General features: G+C 40.1%; 1 protein-coding gene across 3 annotated transcripts; it reads left to right on the top strand.

Annotated features, from left to right (window-relative positions):
* Positions 1 to 9347: 9347 nt before the first annotated feature.
* AGR2 (anterior gradient 2, protein disulphide isomerase family member) lies at positions 9348 to 22210 on the top strand. 3 transcript variants are annotated; one of them, XM_043462778.1, is made up of 8 exons: positions 9348 to 9501; positions 12431 to 12576; positions 12833 to 12896; positions 13015 to 13067; positions 14348 to 14421; positions 17102 to 17165; positions 19934 to 20017; positions 21897 to 22210. In XM_043462778.1, the coding sequence occupies exons 2-8, from the start codon at positions 12438 to 12440 to the stop codon at positions 21944 to 21946; spliced, it is 528 nt and encodes a 175-aa protein (XP_043318713.1). In that variant the 5' UTR covers positions 9348 to 9501; positions 12431 to 12437; the 3' UTR covers positions 21947 to 22210. The 3 variants fall into 3 exon arrangements, with proteins under 3 accessions (XP_043318713.1, XP_043318712.1, XP_043318711.1); XM_043462777.1 differs by having other exon boundaries at positions 9389 to 9519; XM_043462776.1 differs by lacking the exon at positions 9348 to 9501 and adding an exon at positions 9583 to 9727.
* Positions 22211 to 24270: the final 2060 nt, after the last annotated feature.

Genomic DNA, 24270 nt, shown 5'->3' with positions numbered 1-24270 from the left:
GCCCTAGTTCTAGCGACAAGAAGACACAATAATTCTCCCAAAAGCCCCAGGGGCATTATGCTAACACAAGAACAACATGGGAGGATCCTGACTCAGTTCTGCTTTACACACCTTCTGTCATAGGGCTTCCCTGGTGGCTCAGATGTTAAAGCGTCTGTCTGCAATGCAGGAGACCTGGGTTCGATCCCTGGGTCGGGAAGATTCCCTGGAGAAGGCAATGGCACCCCACTCCAGTACGCTTGCCTGGAAAATCCCATGGATGGAGGAGCCTGGTAGGCTGCAGCCCATGGGGTTGCAAAGAGTCGGATGTGACTGAGCGACTTCACTTTCTTTCTGTTCGTCACGGTGCACTGCTCTGCCTAAGGGTTCCCTGGTGGTTCAGAGCTAAAGAATCTGCCTGCAATGCAGATTCCTGGTGACGAAACCACCAGCCACCACCCGGTGAACACACTGACATCCTTGGAAGAGGTGCTTTGAGACAGCAGACAGTACAAAAAGGGCAGAGGGTTTTCTGGGTCATGTCATTAGGTAGAGGGAGCACTATTTTCTTTCTTTTCCTCTTACATTAAGCACTGAAGATAAGTATGACCCTGGAACTACTTTTTTCTTGGATTTTAGATAACAAGATAGACTCAACAAGGCATTTTTGAGGCCATATCTTTGGCGTTGACCTGTGGTTGGAAGTAAAATATAAAACTCTTTGTTCCTATCCAGTGCTCCAGAATTCTAGCAATTAGCCAGCACTGACTGGCCCCCTGGGCTCCACTTTCCCATCAGTAACTTCCTTCTTCTGAGCTTAATAAATCTTTGTTGCGTTATTACCTAACCTGAAACATGCCTCCAGAATGCCTTGTAAAAGGAAAAATGGCCACAAAATCAGAATCTGAGAAACGGTGCACAGAGCTCTCTTGTGAAAGTTATTTTAAACAAATTACGAGGTAGATCTCTTTTTAGTTGCCCTGAAACTGGTAGTGTTTCCAAGGGGCAAGATCTCAAAGGATGTACTCTTTTTTTCTGAAATTGGTTTCTGAAGTTTAATCTTTCTTGGACCACGTGTGCCAGAATAAATATTCTATCATTTCATACATGATCTCTGGTTTACTTGAGTTCAGAACATGGAGTCAGTCAACAAAGGGAAGTGGCTTTGCCAAAATTCTGTAATGTATACTGTTTGCAACGGTAACGAAAGTAACACCCCAAACCACCAGGAATAAACTTTACGTGTAAAATTTTTGAGAGTCATAATTTTGTAGGGAAAAAAAGTCTCCATTAAAATTCATGTGTCCAACGCAGCTATTTTAGGCCCTTTTATCCACTTCTCCATCATTCAGTAGCTCTGAACTATCTAAATACCTCTAATAGGCAAAACTAAACAGGAAAAACTTACAATAAAAATTGACTAATGGTGTTGCAAGGAAAGTGGTTTAACGATCCTAACCAGTTTACTACAAGGAATAAACAGGATATAAAACAGGAATGGCCAATTATATTTTAAGGGTATTGTGTTTGATAAATTAGCACTATAATAAAACTTCAGAAATCATAGCTAGAGTTACTAATAATAATTTAAGACATACACTGGAGTGCATGATTTTAGAAATTTTAAATACTTTCACAGTTTTGTTCTATTTTCTTTCCCCATCTTTAAGAATTCATTAATCTAAGTTTTCTAAAGGAATCTGAGCTATAAATTATACATAATTTGGACATGTCAGATAAAAACTTGTTTGAAAGCACTGTGAGGAAATGAAGATTTTCATTTAAGAACATTATAAAATGAGCCTGAGTGGGGCAGGGCAGCTAGTGAAGTGAATCAGATGAGACTAATCTTTAGATTAAAATAAAATGTCCATGTATGTATTAAAAAAAAAATCCTATTCCTATTTTCATGCTTAAAAGACAAAAATCATCCTGGTACTAATTCTAATTCACAAAGTGACCTGAATGATTCCATATGGAAATCTCTTTATAGAATATCTGCATTTTGTGCCCTGGATACATTCAAATATCCCTCAAACCACCTGGATAGCCTCAGGAAATTTACCAAATTCACCAAATGCTTTAACATTTATAGTAAACTATTGGTAGAATTTCTTGTGTTGGGAGACTTTTATTTAGCAATGCAATACGAAATAGAAAAAATAGAAAACTGGTTTAACTGTAATTAAGATACTCTTCTAAAATAACATCTTAAATATTCACTGAATTGGAACATTTTTCCACATCATACAGAGTCTAAAAGCCTGTAAGTAATGAGCAAATATGATCTTTTCCTATAACCACGGATTAGACAAAAGTGTGATACGGTGAACACAGCCACAGCTTAGTCTTGAAATGATGACGAGGCCTTACAGAAATCAGGAAGAAAGTAAATGTGACAAATTTCCTTTCTGTTTGCTTTCAGGGCTGACCTGTTGCTCCGGACTAGGAGAATAATTATTACAGAATGAGTCACATAGAAAACACAGGCAAACAGAACACTGAGAATATAAGCACGTGTCATTCTTTCACTGGTACCTAACTTTAAGGCAAAGACATAAGAATTGTATAGTAAAAACTGTCCTCAAAAATCAATTCCTGAATGTGACTGTATTTCCTAAAATAACAATCATAGACGCTTTTGGTAATTACTCAAACCCTGATTTTTTAAAGCAATTATTCCATTACATGGAAAAACCATATAATGGAAATAATTGGTATAAAACATATACACAAGCAGACTCAAAGTAAATTTGGAATCCTAGAAAGATTATTTTCAGCTTCCAAGAAACACACTCAATTATATGCACAAAAAACTGAGGTCTCAGACAGTTACTTATTAGTATTTATCAAATGGGAAAATCATAAGCAAAATAGCACTTTTTTGGAGCTCAGTTGCTAAATAATAAACTATGTTTTATACTGTGGATACAAAACATTAAAATGTATACTTTTTTCTTATTAAAGAAAACAAACTTTGAAGTCTCATGTTGTATAACAGAACAGTATATTGTGAATTATATTTACCAAGATGGTATTAATATGTATTTGTCTTTCCATATTACTTTGGTATTCACTTACCACTGTCTTTCACAAAACAACAGCCACTTCAGTATATAGATGGCTGGATAATAAGACAGAAAACCTAGTCATGACCACAAGACAATCCTTTCCTACCCTTACATTGGGTAGGAAAATAATGATGTAATAGTGTTTAAAGAAGTAAAGGTTTTCCCAAGTGGCTCAATGATAAAGAATTCACCGGTCAATGCAGGAGATGAAAGAGACAGAGGTTTGGTTCCTGGGTCAGGAAGATCCCCTGGAGAAGGAAATGGCAACCCACTCCAGTATTCTTGCCTGGAAAATTCCATGGACAGAGGAGCCTAGCAGACCTACAGTCCATGGGGTCACAAAGAATTGGACATGGCTGAGCGACTGAGCACACACACATACACACAAAGAAATAAAGATGAAAGAATTACTAGAAGAAGTTTATAGAATTTAAGTCAAAATAAAGCTACCTCTGAACGTAGGATTAAGCTTTTTTTTTTTTTTAAGTCACTGGCATCCTTAAGGACAGACAGCTTTTGACAGCATCTCTGCTTGTTCAAGGCTCCACCCCAAGGAGTGTATTTGTCATGTAACAATATTGACTCTAGGTCAGACTCCAACCGCTAAGGACACGTCTCCTTAATGCACATGAAACCCTTCTTTCCTATATAGCCAAAGTAGTTACCAGATCCAAACATATTTGTTTAAATGACCCCCGTTTCCCACCTTCCAAATTCATTAGCAGCAAATCACTTCAATGGGAAATTCTAAGGATTCATGAGATTATTCCCTTCAGACTCCAAAGAATGATGCTCATGTTCCCTTTAAAAATACCTATCTTCTGGGCTTCCTGGGTGGCTCAGTGGTAAAGAATCTGCCTGCAATGGAGGAAACACAGGTTCGATCCCTAGTCTGGGAAGATCTCACATGCTACGGAGCAACTAAGTCTATGCATCACAACTACTGATCCTGTGCCCTAGAGCCTGTGTTCCACAGCAACGGAAGCCGCCACGCTGAGAGGCCCACGTGCTAGAGAGTAGCCCCCACCCTGGGCAATGAGAGAAAAGCCCATGGCAACGGAAACCCAGTGCACTCAATAAATAAGCAAAACTTTGTTTTTTTTAAATACCCATCTTCTAAAAGATAGAGTTCAAGGGGAAATAATTTATCTACTTTGGATGTCCATATATTACAAATTATTTTTTTAATATTTCTTATGTTCTTTATTCTCATTTTCATACCCAAATTCTCTCTCTTTTTTAAACCCCCTCCCTCTAGGCTTGCATGATCCTAATTCCCCTACTGGGGATTAAACCTGGGCCCCGGCAGTAAAAGCACCAAGTCCTAACTACTGGACTACCAGGGAATCCCCATAAATTACTTTTTATTCCTCCTTCCCTCTAAACCCCACTTCCACTAAGATCTAAAAGGATTTCTGACTGTGGGCCTCTATCCAGGGACAACAAAGACTTGAATGACTGTGAGACTAGGATTCTTTCCAATTTAGGCCATGGTATAATATTTCTGATAGGAAGAAATACAAGGTGGTGCTATAAAACAAGGGCAGAGAGCTAATGCTAAATTTTAAAGCTGTGGGTCCTTGAAATGGCTACACGCAGACACTTGAACATTCGAGCAATATTGTTTTTAACCTTAGTCTATGGGTCCCACAAAGGGGTCCTCGGATTAAGTTCAGTATATAAATGAGACCTCTGTTAGTCACTCAGTCATGTCCAACTCTTTGAGATCCCATGGACTGTAAACCGCCAGGCTCCTCTGTCCATGTGATTCTCCAAGCAAGAATACTGAGTGGGTTGTCATTCCCTTCTCCAACGGATCTTCCCAGCCCGGGTCTCTTGCATTGCAGGCAGATTCTTTACTATCTGAGCCACCTAAAATTATATGTGTATAAGCAATTATTTTCCTACAGAGAACATTGGTAGATTTCATCATCTAGACTATGTACTTTATTGCCCAAATCACCAGACTTTTTAAAGTAAAGGGGGATGTTCTCAGTTAATATGCTCAACAACAGGCTTAACCTGAGAATTTCCTGGGCAAATTGAGAATATAGTCACTTTACTCATGACCCAAGAAAGTAATACATCACTGCACCAGATAACTTGGCTTTTCATTCCTGCAACCCAAGTGCCATTCGTGAATTTTGATTGAAGGCAACTGATTTTTATACAATCAAGTGTGCTCTACAAGTGTCTTGGCTACAAGTCAGAGAGCTCTGGAAACCATTCAGCTGCTTCGCTTCCCCAGGTCTAAGCCCTGCCACCTGCATTTGATGCTGGTTGTTGCTTTGTGCTCTGCAGTTCCTACTAACCCTGTATTCAGGAAATGGTGAGGTGCTGAAGTGTACGTCTTTGTACAAAGAGATTCTTTCTTGTGCTTTAGAAGCACTTCTTTTCCTCATCCTCCTAAATGAATAAAAATTACTAAGGTTTGGTAATGAGTCTTCCTCTCTATGCTTTCCCTTGATACACATCTAACTGTATCTATAACATTAAATATATTAATTATTGGGTCACAGTCTTTGACCCATATCAGAGTGCCTAATTCTAGACTCAGGAAATAGGTCCAACCTAGAGGTAAATCTGCTTCCTCTTCACTAGTCCCTAGAAGGAATAGAAATAAAGTTTCTATTGATGAAGTAACCGATGAAGTAATTCAAATCTGTCACTGATGACTTAAGTAACTCAAATCTGTAGTATTAAGACTTCCAGGTGAAGCTGAGGAAGAAGTTTTGAAAATATTGGAAAAACCTTTACATGTTTGTTAGTGAAGTGCTTGGATGATATAACAGAAACCTCTTTTAGGGAAGCTGAATACTGGTCTGTGACTCTAATTAAGAATGTGACTAGAATTAGGATTTTTAGTTTAGAATTATAATGTATTTGGCTGTGAGAAATATTTGTAAGATTAATATAACCTGAATTGCTAATCAGTAACTTTAATTTGTGATATTTACAAGAATTGCTAAAGTGCTTAGAAAAGTTTGGGTAATTATGTTGGCCAATGTACCCTGTTGAACATTTTAAAAATTTAAAAGAATTAGATGTACTAGTATTAAATTTGTAAATGTAGGTAAAAATACTTAGAAGAATTTCATTAGAGAAATTTGTAAAAGGGGCTATTTCATACATCAAATTTAGCCTGTTGAAATGTAATCTATCTGATTCAGGTCAGTTTAATTTGATGATACTTATTTTACTTAAACAGCAAGAAACAAGTTCTAGGACTTCCCTGGTGGTGCAGTAGATAAGAATCGGCCTGCCAATGCCGGGGACACAGGTTCCACCCCTCGTCCCAGAAGCTTTCACGTGCCACATGAGCAACTAAGCCTGCTCACCACAACTGCTGAGTCTGTGCTCTAGGGCCCAGAAGCCGCGACCACGAGCCGGTGAGAGCAGCTACAGAAACCCACGCACCCCAGAGCCTGTGCGCGACAGCAAGAGAAGCCCACACCCTGCAACAAAGAATAACCCCTGCTCGGCGCAACTAGAGAAAGCCCACTCAGAGCAGCAAAGACCCAGAGCAGCCTAAACAAATAAAACTTTTTAAAAAAGAAACCAGGTCTACATATCTGATTACAGCATTATGCTTATAGTTTAAAACATCGTCTTGTACACTTCATTGGTTAAGAGGATAGCTATATTTCATGTAATTTTTTTCTTACTATAATAAAAAAGAAATTAAAATAGATTTTGAATTTTATGCCAAACTCCTCTGTGCTCAGTCACTTCAGTCATGTTCGGCTCTTTGTAACCCCATGGACTATAGCCTGCCAGGTTCCTCTGTCCATGGGGATTCTCCAGGCAAGAATCCTGGAGTGGGCCACCATTTCCTTCTCCAGCCAAACTTCTCTATTCAAAACCAAATTATTTTTGTATACTTTATACAAATAGAATTTGTATATTTTTAAACTTAAACTTTTAGATTTAGGAAGAGCTAGGTGTTTACATTTTACTTTTAATACAGTATCAGTTAAACCCCAAAAGGGAAACGATTGTATTTGTACACAAAAGCCCCCATACAGCTAAGTGACTTTCACAGAGAAGCAAGATCTGTAACATCGATAGTATATTCCAGTGCTTCCTGTGGGCTATGTACCATTCTAAATATTTTTTCTCAATTATTTTATATAACCTTCCACAGATCCTATAAAGTGAATCTTACCGTTTCCACTTCACAAGTGAGACGACTAAAGTATAGGGAGTTTACGTAATTTGCAGGAGTTAGGAGTGTACATAGTAATCATCACACTAAATTTGAACTCAAACCAAAGCTGAATCTTCAGAATGCCCGCTTCACCATCGCAGGATACTTCCTCTTGAGGATGAAGTCTAAACTCCTTAAAACAGCACTGAAGGTCCCAGGTAAATCAAATAGCCCCCAAACAACTTTTCAAACCTATTGTTTATGAGTTGCCCAGATGTATCTGACTCTAGCCAGGGTTGGTTCCACTAAATGCCCAACAAACATATTTTGTAAATTCTTTATCACTGTCTCCATCTGGAAACCTTGCTGTCTAGCATCAGTCTGAGCATTTTCATGACTAGCAGTCTCTGTTTCTTCTGTAAAATAATAACAGCTAATACCTATACCACTTGTTCTTGTTCAGTCCCTCATTCGTGTTGGACTCTTGGTGAGCCCACGGACTGCAGCATGCTAGGCTTCCCTGTCCTTCACCATCTCCCAAAATTGCTCAAACTCAAGTCCATTGAGTTGGTGAGGCCATCCAACCATCTCATCCTCTGACACCCCCTACTCCTCTTGCCTTCAATATTTCCCAGCATCAGGGTCATTTACCCATCCATTATTGCATGTTCTTCTCATGCAGATGATTAATTTTTAGTGTGGGTTAACCTTAACTCTTCAATCAGATCATTAATAACCTTACACTAGGGATAATGCATTCAATGCCTTTGTTTTCCCATGGTATGGCTTACCATCCTGAATCACAACTGTCTACGGATGTGTTTGTCTACCTCAATAACTGACCATGTCTTTTTCATTTTCCTATCTTTAATGTCAGGCATAGTATTTGCTACATAATCAGGCTCAATGAATATTTGGTGAAGTGGGTGCTCAATTGTGTCCAACTCTTTGCAACCCCATGGACTGCAGCCTGCCAGTCTCCTCTGTCCATGGGAATTTTCAGGCAAGAATACTAGAGTGGGCTGCCATTTCCTCCTCCAGGGGATCTTCCTGACCCAGGGATCAAACCTGAGTCCCCTGTGCCTCCTGCATTGGCAGGCAGATTCTCCTCCACTGAGCCACCTGGGAAGCCCATATAAAAGGCTTACTGGTTTTCAAAGTTGAGCTCAAATCATTACTTTTATTCAAATTTCTAAAGAAATTATTTCTGTGAACTCATTTCAAATGAAAACTCACCATTTTTTAAATCACTTCCTATTTTGCCCACAGAAATTCAGCCTTTATCAAAAAATTCACCTACTTGAGAAAATTTTGAAATAGTATGATCTCAACTCATTACAAATTTTTCTTTTATACGGCTTGCATCTCATTAGCTAATTTTCTGTTGTTAAAAATTTTTCTGTTCTGAACTTTTAAGGATTACACATAGTTTTCACAGGATTAAAATTTTTTACAGAAAACCCAAGTCCAGTCTTAAAATGTTGAGTGAATTATTGCATAAATTTAAATGAGAAAGTAGTTGCACATCTTAGTTTATAGGTCTGAAAAATGATGGAAATAACTTCCTGTTATGCCTAGCAGGAAAGTTTGCCATTGAATGAGAAAATATCTGTGAAATACCTTTGAATTCTTTGGAGGGAAGTTCCTGCAAGGTGATTAATAAACACTCATAGTGTTAGGATATCTTTTTTTCAGTAACTTCTTTAGTTTTAATATATTATATGAATGCTTGTTTTGGATTACTTTTGTACCTACAATGAATACACATTTTGTTTGCCAAGAAAAGGAAGTACATTGTGTGAAATAATTTACACCATAATGGAGGACAGAAGCTTATATGAGTATAGGGGTTAGAACTGTGAATCATCTCTTGTGTGTTTCTAACTAAATAGAGGCAATCCGCCCAAGAGAGAGAGAAAAAAAAAATTCTACAAACCACAAACTCCATCCAATCACATAAAGACAAATCAGCCTTCAGGCAAATCAAATGTCTTCATTTAAACCGTACCTGGATTTGGCACTCTGCCCACCTTTCTCAAATCTCTTAACAGTATGCTTTCACAAAGAGTTAAAGGCATACATACTGAAAGGCACTCCGTCTGCAACATTATTTTTAAAAAACAGGGAACTCTTTAGCCCCAGGAAGACCTGGGGAAAGAAAGTTCCTTTCAGAGTCCGCACCGTGTGAATACAGGATTAGTGGGTGGGATTGAGGTGTGCTCAGGTGCATAAATAGAGGTGTGGGCTGAGCCAGCATACTAGGAAGCTTGGACTGCATCGAGGCCGCCTGGCTCACACAGACAGGTGGGTGGGGAGATCCAGGTAAGTCTCCTGACAGCATTGTTAGACGCGCACCTGTTAGAATGAGCTTTGGCCTCTGGTTACCACATAAAGGTGGAGGCAATCCACAGGCACAGGAGTGCGGGGCAGTTCCAGGAGCTGCAAAATGGGATTTGGAGAGGGAATTGATGGAATTTCCACCAGAGGCTTCCTGGGACTCTGTGGAAGAGTGATCCTGAGCTGATTCAAGGTAATGCTTGCTCCCCCAGAAAACGAGAGGTTTAAGAGTAAGCGAACTCCTGGAGTTTTCAAGCCTGACACACAGCCCAGGGTCTCCCGTCTTGGTTACTGAGCCCCGATCACCATCGAATGCTTGTTTCTTTCTTACTGGCAAAGCAAAGACCTGCAGGACTGTGAAACGTCAGCTCAGATTAGCTGCTGGGGATTACAGATCAGAATATTATTGCAAATCAGGAAATAGCTCTCCTTCTGTGTCTGATATAAAGATATCTTTATTGCTTATTCAGTCTTTAAATTCATAGGATAGAATGTAAAAGGAGAGATCTGGTTACTTTCCCAAAGCATTTATGAACAAGGACACTGAAACCTCCTGCAAGGCATTCATTGATGAAGACAGAGATACAATGACCAGTGGAAAGGGCTGGTTTCTTAGTGTGTGTATGTATGTCTTTCCAAATTATTAGTGTCCTCCATGGTTAGCTTTCTGTTTTGAGGTGGTTTATGCATGCAATTTGCAGATCACAGTCAATTCAGGACTAAAAATTGATGTGTTGAAAACAGTACAGTGAATCTCAGAAAATCCTATTTGTACAGCAGGAGTTATATTCGGCTCCCTTGAGTCATCCTGCCATAAAACATGTATAAGGTATCAATAGTTCCAATCTGAAAGCTGCAAAGCTATAATAGGAGGTCCTAATGGCCACTTGCACAACAAGAATTGTCAGTGGATTAAATAAATACTTCACCACCTGTTTACTACTATTTTTGCTAATATACATTTGTTGCCATACATAAAATATATAATCAAACGTTTGTCGATAAATTTCAAGTCATTACTTGCCATGATATTTTCTGAATCAACCATTATCCTGAACAGTGTAATTATTCTCACATAAGGGTTCTTGGTTTTTATTGTTGTTGACATGAAAAAGAAGTCTTTGTAACAAAAAGGCTAGAAGACTTGCAGCACACTTGGGTTGCTTCTGTAAAATACTGTATACAAAAATTGTTACTGGCATTTCTGTATCTTTATGGGTATAGAAAATGAAGACAGTGTATCCCTGTTTTTCACTTATGTCTTTTTTGTGAGACATTGCGTGGCTACTACATACTATGACATAGACAATAATTGGTCAGTTTAATACAAGGCATCATCTGGATTTGGTAACTCAGCAATGCCTTTTTTTTTTTAATTGGTTAATGCTTAACAAGGGATTCCCAGGTGGCACAACGGTAAAGAATCCACCTGTCAATGCAGGAGATGTGGGTTCAATCCCTGGGTTGGGAAGATCCCCTGGAGAAGGAGATAGCAACTCACTCCAGTATTCTTGCCTGGGAAATTCCATGGTCAGAGGAGCCTGGCAGGCTACAGTCCAAGGGGTCTCAAAAGAGTGGGACACGACATCACGACTAAACAACCATGCTTAACACAGGTTTTCCCTCAAGCTATCAGAATATGAGAAAGTTTACTCCTTAAAAACACTGAACATTGATGGCCCATCCTGTTTCTCTTGCAGGGTTCATTTAATTTGAAACACACCAATATTAGGGTTAGGTGTTTCTTTTTAACCAACTTCAGTCTTTGGCTTTACTGGCACCCCAAGTCTCCAGCTTTGCACGTCATGGTCCCTGGATGGCCCCAGTGATCCGCTAGTGCAATTCACTTTGCTGGCTCGCTTACTTCCTCACTCACCCATGGACTTTACCTTGCTATTCTCTTTCCCATTCATAAGCATCTGCTTTGAAATAGTACAACATTTCCTGATATTTAAATTTGGAATACTGGAAAGAAAAAAAAATTAACAAAGAGACATCCATGAGGTTGGTCTCTCTGTGTGATGTGTCCTGTAGAATATTTTATGGGATAAAATAGAAATGTTTTGTGCACAACCACCTACCTACACAGGTCCACACTAAGCGTCAAAGAATTGGTTCACTGGAAGAAACTTCCACTGATGTATTTTAACCAGTTCAGAACCAATATATCTAGAGTTTGAGTGAATGTTACACTAGGGAGACAGCTGTGTGTGTGCAAGCCTTTAGTTAAAAGATAAAGTTGGCAGTTTCTAAATGAAATAAATCATTTCACTCATATCTTATTTTTCAATGGCAGTGTCCCCATTTTAACAAAATGTTAAAGAAATATGTATGTTTAGGGCAATTTTTTCCAAATGGGAAGATGGGAGCCAGCACTGCAAAGTGGCAAGATCCAAAAGACTTGGTTCTATGCCCATCTCATTGGTCTTCATTTCTCTGAATTTCAGATTCTTCACCTACAAAATGAGACACCGGGAAGGTGGGAAAAGAGGATATAACCCCTAAGATGTCTTCTAGCATGAAGTTTTTTAGAAAAATATAAAATTTAAAGCAAATTCCCTTAGCTATAAGAATAGATACATCTATCTCCTTATTTTCTTAAAATATATCTGTATATTTCTACATTGTATATTACTATGGAGCTCTTCATCAGTATACTTTTTTTCTATATGGATCTATATCTATACAGAGGTGGATAGATAGAAATGTATACTATGCACTCTTAGGAAAGTTCTGTGGAAGGTATTTTTTCACTCCAATTGCACGTGTTCAATCCCATCTAAGCCTCAATTCTTGTTGGGTCCCACAGTTGTGCTGCAATCTGAAGAGCTTAAAAAATTGCTACTTCCTTTTTGTTGTACTGGCTTCTTGCTAATTTACTTGTTTTCCATATCAGATTTGCCATGGAGAAGATTCCAGTGTCAGCATTCCTGCTGCTGGTGGCCCTCTCCTACACTCTGGCCAAAGACACCACCGTCAAACCAGGAGCTAAGAAGGACACAAAGGACCCTCAACTCAAACTGCCCCAGACCCTCTCCAGAGGTAGGAGTCACATTCTCGTTGGCCTCCAATTATACTTAATTGGGAAGGATTTAACTCTCAGAGCTGAGATCTGCGTGAACATATTTTTGTACATGTTCTTTCTACATTTATCAAAGTTTACCATTATTTCTGTTTTCTCTAGAGGTTTTTGCTCTTCTTTAGCATCAAGTATATAACAATCCCAGTTTTACAACTGTTTTTCAATAGTTCTGGGTCTGAAAGCATAACAGTTTTAGATATGGTTTTTTTGTTCTAGGTTGGGGGGACCAACTCATCTGGACCCAGACATATGAAGAAGCTTTATACAAATCCAAGACAAGGTAAAGACAAACTTTAGGGAACTCTCTCAAAGCTCTCAAGAGAGCCCTCTAGCGATCTTTAGTGACACACAAAATCCTACTCATTAAACATGATCCAATATCTCTTTGTCTCTTGAAGCAATAAACCCTTGATGATTATTCACCACTTGGATGAATGCCCACACAGTCAAGGTAATTTATACTTCTAAATATAATTTCTTTTATAGGTTTATAGCTTTAGGGGGAGGGTCCAGATCTCTCATCTTTATACCCTTAGCACCCAGCACAGTTGAATTAAAAAGAATATTTTATGTGGTAAACACATATTTTGAAGTAACTTCAAATATTTCCACATTTTGTGTTAACCATTGGCTCACAGTTTGAAAACACCAGCTCTAGAATTCATCCCTGACTTCTTGCTTTGTCTTTTATCCCACATTCAATACATCAGCAAATACCAAAGCTTTACCTCACACTGTGTCCGAAGGCCAGCACCAGCCTCCTGCACAGTCACACAGGACAGTGCTTAGAAGGCTCCTATGCTTGCTGTAAAGATCAGCTGCTGCCATCTTAAAAGTCACAGTAATTATGGAACAAAGGGCTCCATATTTTCATTTGGCACTGGTGATGGTGGTTTAGTTGCTGTCCGACTCTTGTGACCCCACGGACTGTAGCCCACCAGGCTCTTTTGTCCATGGGATTTTCCAGGCAAGAATACCGGAGTGGCTTGCCATTTCCTTCTTCAGGGGGATCTTCCCAACCCAGGGCTCAAACCCAAGTCTCCTGCATTGCAGGTGGATTCTTTAGCTCTGGGACAGAGGTAAAGCCGTATATATTACAAAGGCCCACTGGGCCCCATATATTACATAGCTGCTGCCCCAGTGCAGACACTTCCTACTACCTTACTGCTACTCCCCTGGTCCAAACCTAGATGAGATCTTGCTAGATCTGTGACAGGCACCTACCTGGCCACCCTAGGATGCATCCCTAATATCTTTGAAGGCATCAGCCTCTCACTTCAATGTCATTTCCTCAAAGAAGTCTACCCTAAACACTCTCTAGTTTTTAAACCTCTTGCTTGGCTTTATTTTTCTTCAAAGTGCTTATCTCCACCTAAAGTCGTAAACGACTTGCTTGTTTATGATCTGTCTCCTATGCAAACATGAGTCCTATGAAGAAAGCACGTTTTATTTTTTTCCCACTGCTCTATTCCCAGGCCATGAAACAGTCTTGCCACATAGTAACCACTCAGTAAACACAGGTTTAAAAAAAATTAAGAGATGAATGATTGACTGGCTGAGCAGTAGAAGCGAAGCTGGTCAATGGTCTAGATATTTCTTCATTAATCATTTGCAGAAAGGGTGGGGTTCAATACTGTATTAAAAATACAGTTCAACTTAAAATCTAACAGAGAACCATGGTTTTACCTGGTGATGAGATGAATGCTTAAACTATTTTTCTCTGCATTATAGCTTTAAAGAAGGCATTTGCTGAAAATAAAGAAATCCAGAAATTGGCGGAGCAGTTTGTCCTCCTCAATCTAGTTGTAAGTTAGCTCTTCCTCCTCACTGCCATTGCCCTCAGTATTTGAAATGGGTGGTTTCTTTTTCCTATATGTCTTTTTTTTTTTTTCCTATATGTCTTAAGCATACTACTTTAACGGGGATCTGTTCCGAATATCACATTTCATAGGCTACAGGGAGAAAAGATGTTATTTTGCGTCTATCTTGCATGTCTACATTTTGCTTACATATGTGCATATATATGTGATCACATCCGTGCCCAGTTGCTCAGGTGTGTCTGACTCTGCCAGCCCATGGACTTGTAGCCTGCTAGGCTCCTCTGTCCACGGAATTTCCCAGACAAGAATGCTGAAGTAGTTGCCATTTCCTTCCCCAGGCAATCTTCCCAACTCAGGGATTTTGTTTCGTGACGAATAATTTTAAACTGACTGAATAATACTCTCCTGTGGTCCAGGATGTCTTTGTTGCTGTAATAAATGGGAGGTTTTTGTCATTTACCAACTCCTTGCTGTGCCGCTTTCCCCTGCAGTCCTGGCTGCTCTCCACTCATTCCTACTCCATGTGCCCTCTCTTTCCCTGGAAGAGACAGCTCTCTTGGTGCCCAAATCTAATCACTTCATGAATGCTGTGGGCCAATGCTTCCCCATCCTAATTGGCCATCACCACCTCTCTTCATGGTAAAGCTTTCTGTTTTTATAAGTTCTACTCAGCGTAGAAACAGGATCCACTTCTGTTTCAAAGGCAAGTGATCAGTAAAAACTCAGAAAACTCTTTCCCTAACCCTGTGTTCCTGGGGGCTTCTCTCCCTCTCTCTCCTCTCCCTGGGTTGACAGATGAGCTTCTTCAAGGAGCATCCACACCAGCTGTTCTTCTTCACCTCCTTCCACATGCTCCTCTTCCTCCATTTACCCCTTAATATAAGTGACTTCCCGATCTCTACTCGACCTACTTCTCTTTTCATATTTTACATTCTCTATGGACAATTTCATCCAGACCTGTTCACTGCTAATTCCCCCGTCTTCCTCAAATACACAACAGCTTCCAATCTGTGTCCACAACCGAATTTCAGAAATCTTGCAATCAGCTTTAACTTGACGTGTTCAACACTGAATTTATCAACATAACAGGGTTTTTAAAAAGCTCTTTTTTCTCCATTCCCTATTCCATGAGAGTGTTATTCTAGACTTGACTCTCTACCTCACCTCTGGCAGTCATGAAGGCCTGTGGTTCTGACTTGGAAATAGTCTTACTATTGGTCACTTCCCTATAAACCCAGGACTGCTGTTTTAGTCTAAGAGTTTTTCTCTTTGCTAGTATACAGTAAGTGGCTCTCTGACTGCAAAGTAAATCCTGTCTGACCCCGCACGATTGTCAAGAGGAATTACTCTAAAAACCAAATTGGCATCGCGGCTCTTCTAACATCCCTCCAGTGGTTCTTCTCTATTTACGGGCAAATCTAAACACTGTGGTGAGGTGTGCAAGGCCACTCACGAGCCACCCCTGAAGTAGCTTTCTAGCATCATCTCTCCTACAGCCTCAGCATCTCTTTGCATGTGTGCTCAGTCACTCAGTCCAACTTTTTGCAACCCCATAGACTGTAGCCCACCAAGCTCTATCCATGGAATTCTCCAGGAAGGAATACTGGAGTGGGTTGCCATTTCCTTCTTCAGGGGATCTTCCTGACCCAGGGATCAAACCTGCATCTCCTGCATTGCAGGTGGATTCTTTATCACTGAGCCATCCAAAAGCCATCCCTACCCTTTAGTCTCATCCAAATACTCGATTATAGAAACTGCTAGGTCTTTCATCTGCCTTTGTATCATCGTCCCCCCTCCTCTGCCCAGAATGACCTCCTTTTCCATGTAACTGACTCCTATTCATTTTCTAAAGATTTCTCTTCACCCAGTTCAGAAAGCTCTATGGAACCTGCAGACAGGGTTAAATGTCCTACTCTGGGCGCTCAATGTGCCTGCATATCCTTCATCATAACATTTCACCCACTGGATCCCCAATATTCCTTCTCCTTCTCTGTCTCCCAATGTGTGCTAAGTCACTTGAGTTGTGTCTGATTCTTTGTGACTCCATGGGCAGTAGCCCACCAGCCCACCAGGGATTCTCCAGGCAAGGATACTGGAGTGGGCTGCCATTTCCTACTCCAGTGATCTTCCCGACCCAGGGATTGAACCTGTGTCTCCTGCATTGGCAGATGGGCACCACTAGTGCAACCTGGGAAGCCCCTATCTCCCAAAAGACATGCATTAATTCAAGAGAATTGCAGTATACTGCTCAATAAAGTTCTGAATTAAACGATGATAGATGAATTCTCAAGACAATCCTGTTTGTTTTGTAGTTTCTCCAAAAATGACTTCCTTTTTTTTTTTTTCATTGATCTATTTCTTCCTACCTCATCCAAGATGCGTTCCCTGAACACCATATGCCTCCCAAATTCTCCCTTATTGAATTCTGGGGCTCTTTATTCATCACAGACATCAGCTCTTTACTTCCTGTTCTGCATCACATTCTGCTCTAGCTTATTATTTCATGCATGTAACTAGCTTCTCCATCTGCATCATAAATTCTGTGCTAGAGATGTGCCTTAGAGTGCTTTAAAGTCCTTAGTCCAGGAATGGACATGTTTTTATAACAAGTTTGAAAATAACTGAAGGATAAACAAACTGAAAGTTGCTTTTTTTTTCATCTTAGTATGAAACAACTGACAAGCACCTCTCTCCTGATGGCCAATACGTGCCCAGGATTTTGTTTGTTGGTAAGTAACAGTGGCGATGAGGTAAAACACTCTGAACACTACACAAACCCTGCCACATCTTCTCCTCCGTCCTGCACGCCCCCACCTGTTGCTTCACCACCGCCAAGAAGTGACAAAGCTGGAGTGGGGGGTGGGGGGCCAGCTGTTAACTTTCAGTTTCACAAAACATTTTCATTAGAAACTGCAAGCTCCTACCTATTTTCATACATGACATTTTTTCATCTGCTAATTTGAACTTCTCATTTTCTGCCATAAGAACACCTGAGATGGAAGTACCCTGTTCATTGTTTAAATGTATTTCCCCGAATTATATCATGCCTGTAAATATTTAATCAGGCATCCTATTGCTTTGTGTGCTGGGTTTTTCTTTCTGATGCTTTTGATCATTAGTTTTTAGGTGTGTTATGAATATGGGCTGAAAGAAAAAAAAAAATCAGAGGAGCCATGCTCCTTCCTGCCACTGGTACTTTACATATGCTGTTTCCTGTCTGCCCCCACCCTGCCTCAGTTTCCCCAGGTCACCTGGGTAATCACTGTCATTCACAGACCTGCTCAAAGCCCCATGATGTGTCTTGTAGCACCATGTTCCTCTCAATGGTCACTCTTTCCTCAGTTATAATTTTGCATTTACTGGGTGATTGTCAAATAATTATTGACCCCCAAGTGGTAGCGACTAGATCTTTTCCTCATCATCATATTTTCAGAATGACCCTGTGGTAGGCTTACAGTAAATATTTGTTAAATGACTGAACAAATGAATTGAGTTTGGCTTTGATCAAAGTGGCTCAGACGGTAAAGAATCTGCCTGCAACATGGGAGACCTGGGTTTGATCCCTGGGTCAGAAAGATCCCCTGGAGAAGTAAACGGCCACCCACTCCAGTATTCTTGACTGGAAAATCTCATACACAGGGGAGCCTAGCAGGCTGCAGTCCATGGGATTGCAAAGAGTCAGACACAGCTGAGCAACTAACATTTTCACTTTGATCAAAGTCATACTGGAAAAAGTGGACCATCCATAATTAAATTCATCACATAGCACACCTCAGGCTGAGCAAGGGGGTTCACCTGCGTAACTCATCCATGTTCACACTAACCTGCACAACAGAGAGAAAAAGTGAAGGGAGGAAAGGAGCAAGGTTGAACCAGAGCTAATCTTACAATTTTGGTCTTGTAGGGATTTAGAAGATTTAGAATCCTTACACTGAAAGGGCCTTTAGAGGTTATCCTGCCAAACTCTGTGCAGGAATTGTCCTCAGCGCTCCTCTTAAGGGCAGTCTGCTGTGCTGTGCTTAATCGTTCAGCTGTGTCCAACTCTTTGTGACCCCAAGGACTATAGTCTACCAGGCTCCCTCTGTCCATGGGATTCTCCAGGCAAGAATACTGGAGCGGGTTGCCAAGCTCCTCTGCAGGGGATCTTCCCAACCCAGGGCTGGAACCCAAGTCTCCCACATTGCAGGCGGAGTCTTTACTGTCTTAGCCACCAGGGAAACCCAAGGGCATTTTAAGCCCTGTCTAATTCCTCTGGTCATAAGAACCAGGTCCCAGGCAGGGTGCTCTTCCAGTTCAGCAGTTCTCCACGAGGCCTGCATATTAGAATTGCCTGGGAGATCTGAAAAATCAAGTTGCCCAGGCTACATCTCAAGCCAGTTAAATCAGAATCTCACGGGGTGGAAGGCAGGTGGCAGTCTTTGAACGCTCTGCAGGTGACTCCCTTGGGCAGCCAGGGAATGTGAGCCAATGGTTGGGAGACTTAAAAGCTTTTCTTCAGTAAATAGATTATGAAGGTGAGACCCTGTGTGTACACCAGGCAGAATTAGAGTAGATCTTAAGTCTTTCTAGAGTGAACACAGGTCAGTTTCCTCTAATTTATGTCTGCTGGTCCCAGTCCAACATTCTGAAATGACAGGGATTGTCCATCAAGTACCAGTGACAGACTTGGCATGCATGAGGCTGGGTTTCATGTGTCCTTTGCATCTAATTCTCAGGTAATGGACCACAGGCTCCTTTAATCACTCTCTTAAGGAAAGGCTGCTAGGCCTCTGTATATCTTAATACCTCTTTTTTGGATGTATCTTGTTTATACCTTTTTTTCCTCATTAATTGGTAACTTCAAGTTAAATGTAAAACATGAAAAATAAAAAGACTTAAACCTAGAGGAATATATACATAAAGGACTCTCAAATCTCTATTTTTAACATGCAGCTTGTTAACAATAAAGTAAAAAAAAAAGTCATAAGAGGACAATACACAATTATTTTACCTTGGCTGCTCTTAAGAGCTTGAATTCTTCTATTAAAAAAAAAAAAAAACTTTGGTTTGGATAACTATCATTTGATGTGAGTTTCTAATTATCTAGGCTGTTCTTGGTAACATATTTCAATTACAACATAATCACTTCAAAAGTTTAAAATAATTCTTTAGTAGAGAGGGCCATTGCTTTCACCAAAAACAAAACACCACTTCAACAATGTATATTACCCTGCTTTCAGGCTGCTATAGTTAGAACAGCAGAGTCTGTAACCTTTTCCACAAATACTACTGCCCGGCTACTGAATGCTCCCAGTTTGGCTCTGGGCACCAGCTGCAGCAGCTGGGTTGCAGACTGGATGGAGGAGAATCTCATCCAGCAGGGCACCTCGTGTTCCTTTCATGGGATGTGAATAAAAACGTAGGCTTTCATGGGATGCAAATAAACACGTAGGCTTCCTCTGGAAAAGAGTTTCCTTTGAAACAAAATACCTCACTCCTTTCGACTTTTTCTTTGTAGACCCATCCCTAACCGTTAGAGCTGACATCACTGGAAGATACTCAAACCGTCTCTATGCTTATGAACCTTCAGACACAGCTCTATGTAAGTGTTACCTCCTTGGAATATCCACAGAATTGCTGTTGTGATGGGTAGAGAGTCTACATCGGGAGGGGAAAAAAGCTGTGCTAAGAGACTCCAGAGAAACAGTCTGACTATATTTAGTCTTGTGGTTCTCCATCAAATCACATTCACTTTGATCTCATTTTTTAAAATCTCAAAGAAGAATTATTTAGATTAGGTGTCTTTCCCTCCAGGGAAAGACCATAGGACCATATTACCTGCTTTTCACGTTTCTCTTTGGCACAAGTAACTCCTTCTACCACAAAACTGAGTACAGTAGTAATAGTACCAGGGTAATAGTAATAATCTGCATGCTTTGTTAATTTTTTTTCACAAATAACAAAAGTGAAACCATTTAATCCAGTTTATTAAAGCTGAATTTGAGTTCAATTTTAAAGATCAGTAAGAAAGATGGTTCCAAATAGTTGCCAAGATACTCAATTCCCCTGGGGTTGCCATAAAATGGAAAAAAAAAAAAAAAGTTTGAGATTCAAGGCAGAAGAACCTCAATGGGAAACTGTACCTAGCTGTGACATGTAATTAGTCCTTCTGGGAAGAAAACTGGGTTTTGCCCTAAGGATAAATTTGCTCAATGACTAATGACTGTATAGACTGGCAATGTCCAATTTGTCAGCCATTAGCCACATGGAGCTGTTTAATAGTAAATTTAATGAAAATTAAACAAAATTCACCAAGAGAAAACCGTATTTCAAAAAGACACATGTACCACAATGTTCATTGTAGTACTATTTACAATAGCTAGGACCTGGATGCAACCTAGACGCCCATCAACAGATGAATGGATAAAGAAGTTGTGATACTAATATATGATGGTATATTACTCAGCCATAAAAAGGAATGAAATTGAGTCAGTTCTAGTGAGGTGGATGAACCTATAGCCAGTTACACACACTGAAGTAAGTCAGAAAGAGAAAAGCAAATATAGCATATTAACACAAATATATGGAATCTAGAAAAATGGTACTGATGACCTATTTGCAGGGCAGGAAGAGAGGACTCAGTAATAGAGAACAGACCTGTGGACACAGTGGGGCAAGGAGAGGATGGGGTGAATTGAGAGAGTAGCATGGAAACATAAACATCACCGTGTGTAAAACAGAGAGCTATTGGGAAGTTGCTGCATAACAAAGGGAGCTCAGCCTGGTGTTCTGTGACAACCGAGAGGGGTGGGCTGGGCTGGAGAGTGAAAGGAAGGCTTGAGAGGGAGGGGACCCATGTGTACTTACGGCTGATTCTCCCTGTTGTATGGCAGAAACCAACGCAACATTATAAAGCAATTATCCTACAGTTAAAAATGAAAATTAAAAAAAATTCTGATCTACAGACACAGTGACCACATTTAAAGTACTTAATGAACAAGCACTGAATATTTTTCATCATCACAGAAACGTCAATTGGGTGTCATCAACCTAGAACGTTATATTGGGAAGGATGGTGAGGTTGTGTCTAGCAGCAGGAAAGAAGGTCCCGTTCCATTAGCAATGCCCCCAGTGGGTGCTGAGAGAACCAGGGGATGCACATCCCAAGTGTATTGAACATTCTTGAGATAATGGTATAAAGCTTAATAGGACTTTGGGCTCCTTAAAGGCAGGTATTCTGCACAGGTAATATCACCATGCCTTGTAGAAAATGAATTTAATAAACACTGGAAGAGATCTGGATTATAATGAAAGCCATTTCATGTACTTTTAGAAAAAATTTACAAGATTACCAACTATTCACCCTATGATAAAACAGCACCTATTAAACAAGAACTGGAATACTAGAGTTTAGGGATAAACTATAACTATTAATATAATTCTGATGATGTGTTGACTCTTGTAACTTTTTCCTCTATTAGTGCTCGACAACATGAAGAAAGCTCTCAAGTTGCTGAAGACTGAACTGTAGAGAAAACACAAAATCTGCAAGATCCACCCTTTGTGTTGGGCCTTGAGACTGGGAACCAGAGGAGGTTTTGGAAAACTATGGAGAAGGCCGAAGCACTGGTGAACCTACTGATTAGATGATGGTTTCATGTTACAACAGCTTTTTGTAAAAAAAGAAAAAAAAAATGGTTTTACATATACATGTATGAAAATAATATCATATGCTTCCATAGTGAGCCATGATTTTTAAAAAAAATAAATCCTTTTAGGGGGTGTTCAAACTGTTCATTTTTTTCCCAACCTGGTCTTTCATGAAAAGCTATTTGGTTTACTCACCAAATAGAGTTTTTAAACACAAAATGTTCAAAAAGGGGACAAGACAAACCTAGCTCAAGCCACAAAGCCCAAAGATAAAATTATCTTCTCATCTCGCTATAGCTTCTAACTGGGTGACAAAAGGTAGACATGAGCTTGAACAACAGAAGTATCAAACAATACGCTCTAGGGTGACAAAATATCTAAGGGCATCAAGAGCAAATCAGTATCTAATTGAAGACGTTCTCTGGTGGCTCATTGGTAAAGAGCCTGCCTGTAATGCAAGAGACACAAGAGATGTGAGTTTGATCCCTGGGGCTGAAAGATCCCCTGGAGAAGGAAATGGCAACCCCCTCCAGTATTCTTGCCTGGAGAATCCCATGGACAGAGGAGCCTGGCAGGTTACCATCAATGGGTCGTAAAGAGGCGGACATGAGTTAGCAACTGAGCATTACCACTAATTGAAGACCACTTTGCCTCACTCTGGCCAGAAACTCCTATGGACACACTTGAATTTAGCAATTCATTTTTAGTTAGACTTTGCTCTCAGAGAAAGCCTCTGACAGGTAGCTTTCTCCTTCAGAAGGCTAATTTTATGAAAAGGTCATTCAGAGAACATCTGTATCCTTGAACACACTCCAACCACATCCTGAGAATTCAGCCTCACACTGTATTTGGTTTCTTAAGATTTTATAGTACTGGCCTGAAATTCAGTAAGAGCCAAGGGCAGTCACATCACCTCTATGGGGTGAAGATCAGAGGTCACTATCTCTCTTTGGACGGTTAAGGGAGAAGGTGGCACCAGAAATAGGAGAGCAGCTTTACCTATATTTAACTCTGTATTCTGCCGGACAAAAACTGTTGTGTTGTTCAGTCACTCAGTTGTGTCCAGCTCTTTGCAACACCATGAACTGCAGCATACCAGGCTTCCCTGTCCTTCAACATCTCCCAGAGTTTGCTCAAACTCATGTCCATTGAGTCAGTGATGCCATCCAACCATCTCATCCCGTCACCCCCTTCTCCTTTTGCCCTCAATCCTTCCCAGCATTAGGGCCTTTTCCAATTAACACAATGAAAAGACAAAAATTAGCAATATGTATTCCTATGTACTTACTAATTAATACTAAGTATCACTAATATACACAGTGCATGTGTGCTCAATTATGTCCAACTCTTTGCGACCCCATGGACTGCAGCCTGCCAGGCTCCTCTGTCCATGGGATTTCCCAAGCAAGAACACTAGAGTCGGTGGCCATTTCCTTCTCCTGGGGATCTTCCTGGCCCAGGGATGCAGAGATCGAACCCGCATGCCCTGCTTTGGCAGGCATATTCTTTACCACTGAGCCACCTGTAAAGCCCGTTAATGACTTCAATACATATTTAATCTCACATTCATTATTATACAAAATTCCTTTATCATCCAACCTCCACTGCCTTCCTTAGCCCCCAAATGGTTGTGGTGGTCTGTACCATGCTTTGTATATTGGTTATCTATTGCTTGTCTTAATTAACTTTTCGTTTCTTTGGATAGAGCCCTTCTGAGTAGGTCCTTTGGCATTAGTAACTTTCCCAGTTAATACTTTCTAAAATACTTTCTCTCACACAGTACTGTCAAAGAGCTCTGAACTAATCTGTTCTAAGCCTATGCTGATGATTTAAATCCTTAACAAAACTGTCACCAGAGGGATTGGGTGCCCTTCTTGTAAGTAGGTAACCTACTGTGTTTAAAAAGGTAAAATGTTCCATTTTGAACAAACAAACATTTTGAGTAACAACTTCTAAGCTATTCAGGTTTCCCTTATTATACAATAAAAGTGTTTTTTTTTTTTTCAGATGCACTGATATGAAATATTAAGCCCTTAAAATGTATTGAATGTTATTTTAGCAACCCATATAATTTATAAAATATAAATACATCTCTAAGAAGTCTAATGTTAAGGTTGCAAGGAAAATAAGTCTCCCAAAGAAAAGTGACAGAGCAATAGTCATTTAAAAAAATTGATCAACTTTGACCCAGTTTCCTCTACTTTC

Source organism: Cervus canadensis, chromosome 3, assembly GCF_019320065.1.
Source record: "Cervus canadensis isolate Bull #8, Minnesota chromosome 3, ASM1932006v1, whole genome shotgun sequence".
Classification (NCBI taxonomy): Eukaryota; Metazoa; Chordata; class Mammalia; order Artiodactyla; family Cervidae; genus Cervus; species Cervus canadensis.
The sequence above is the reverse complement of the archived record's forward strand: the minus strand, read 5'-3'. Positions and strand labels throughout refer to the sequence as shown.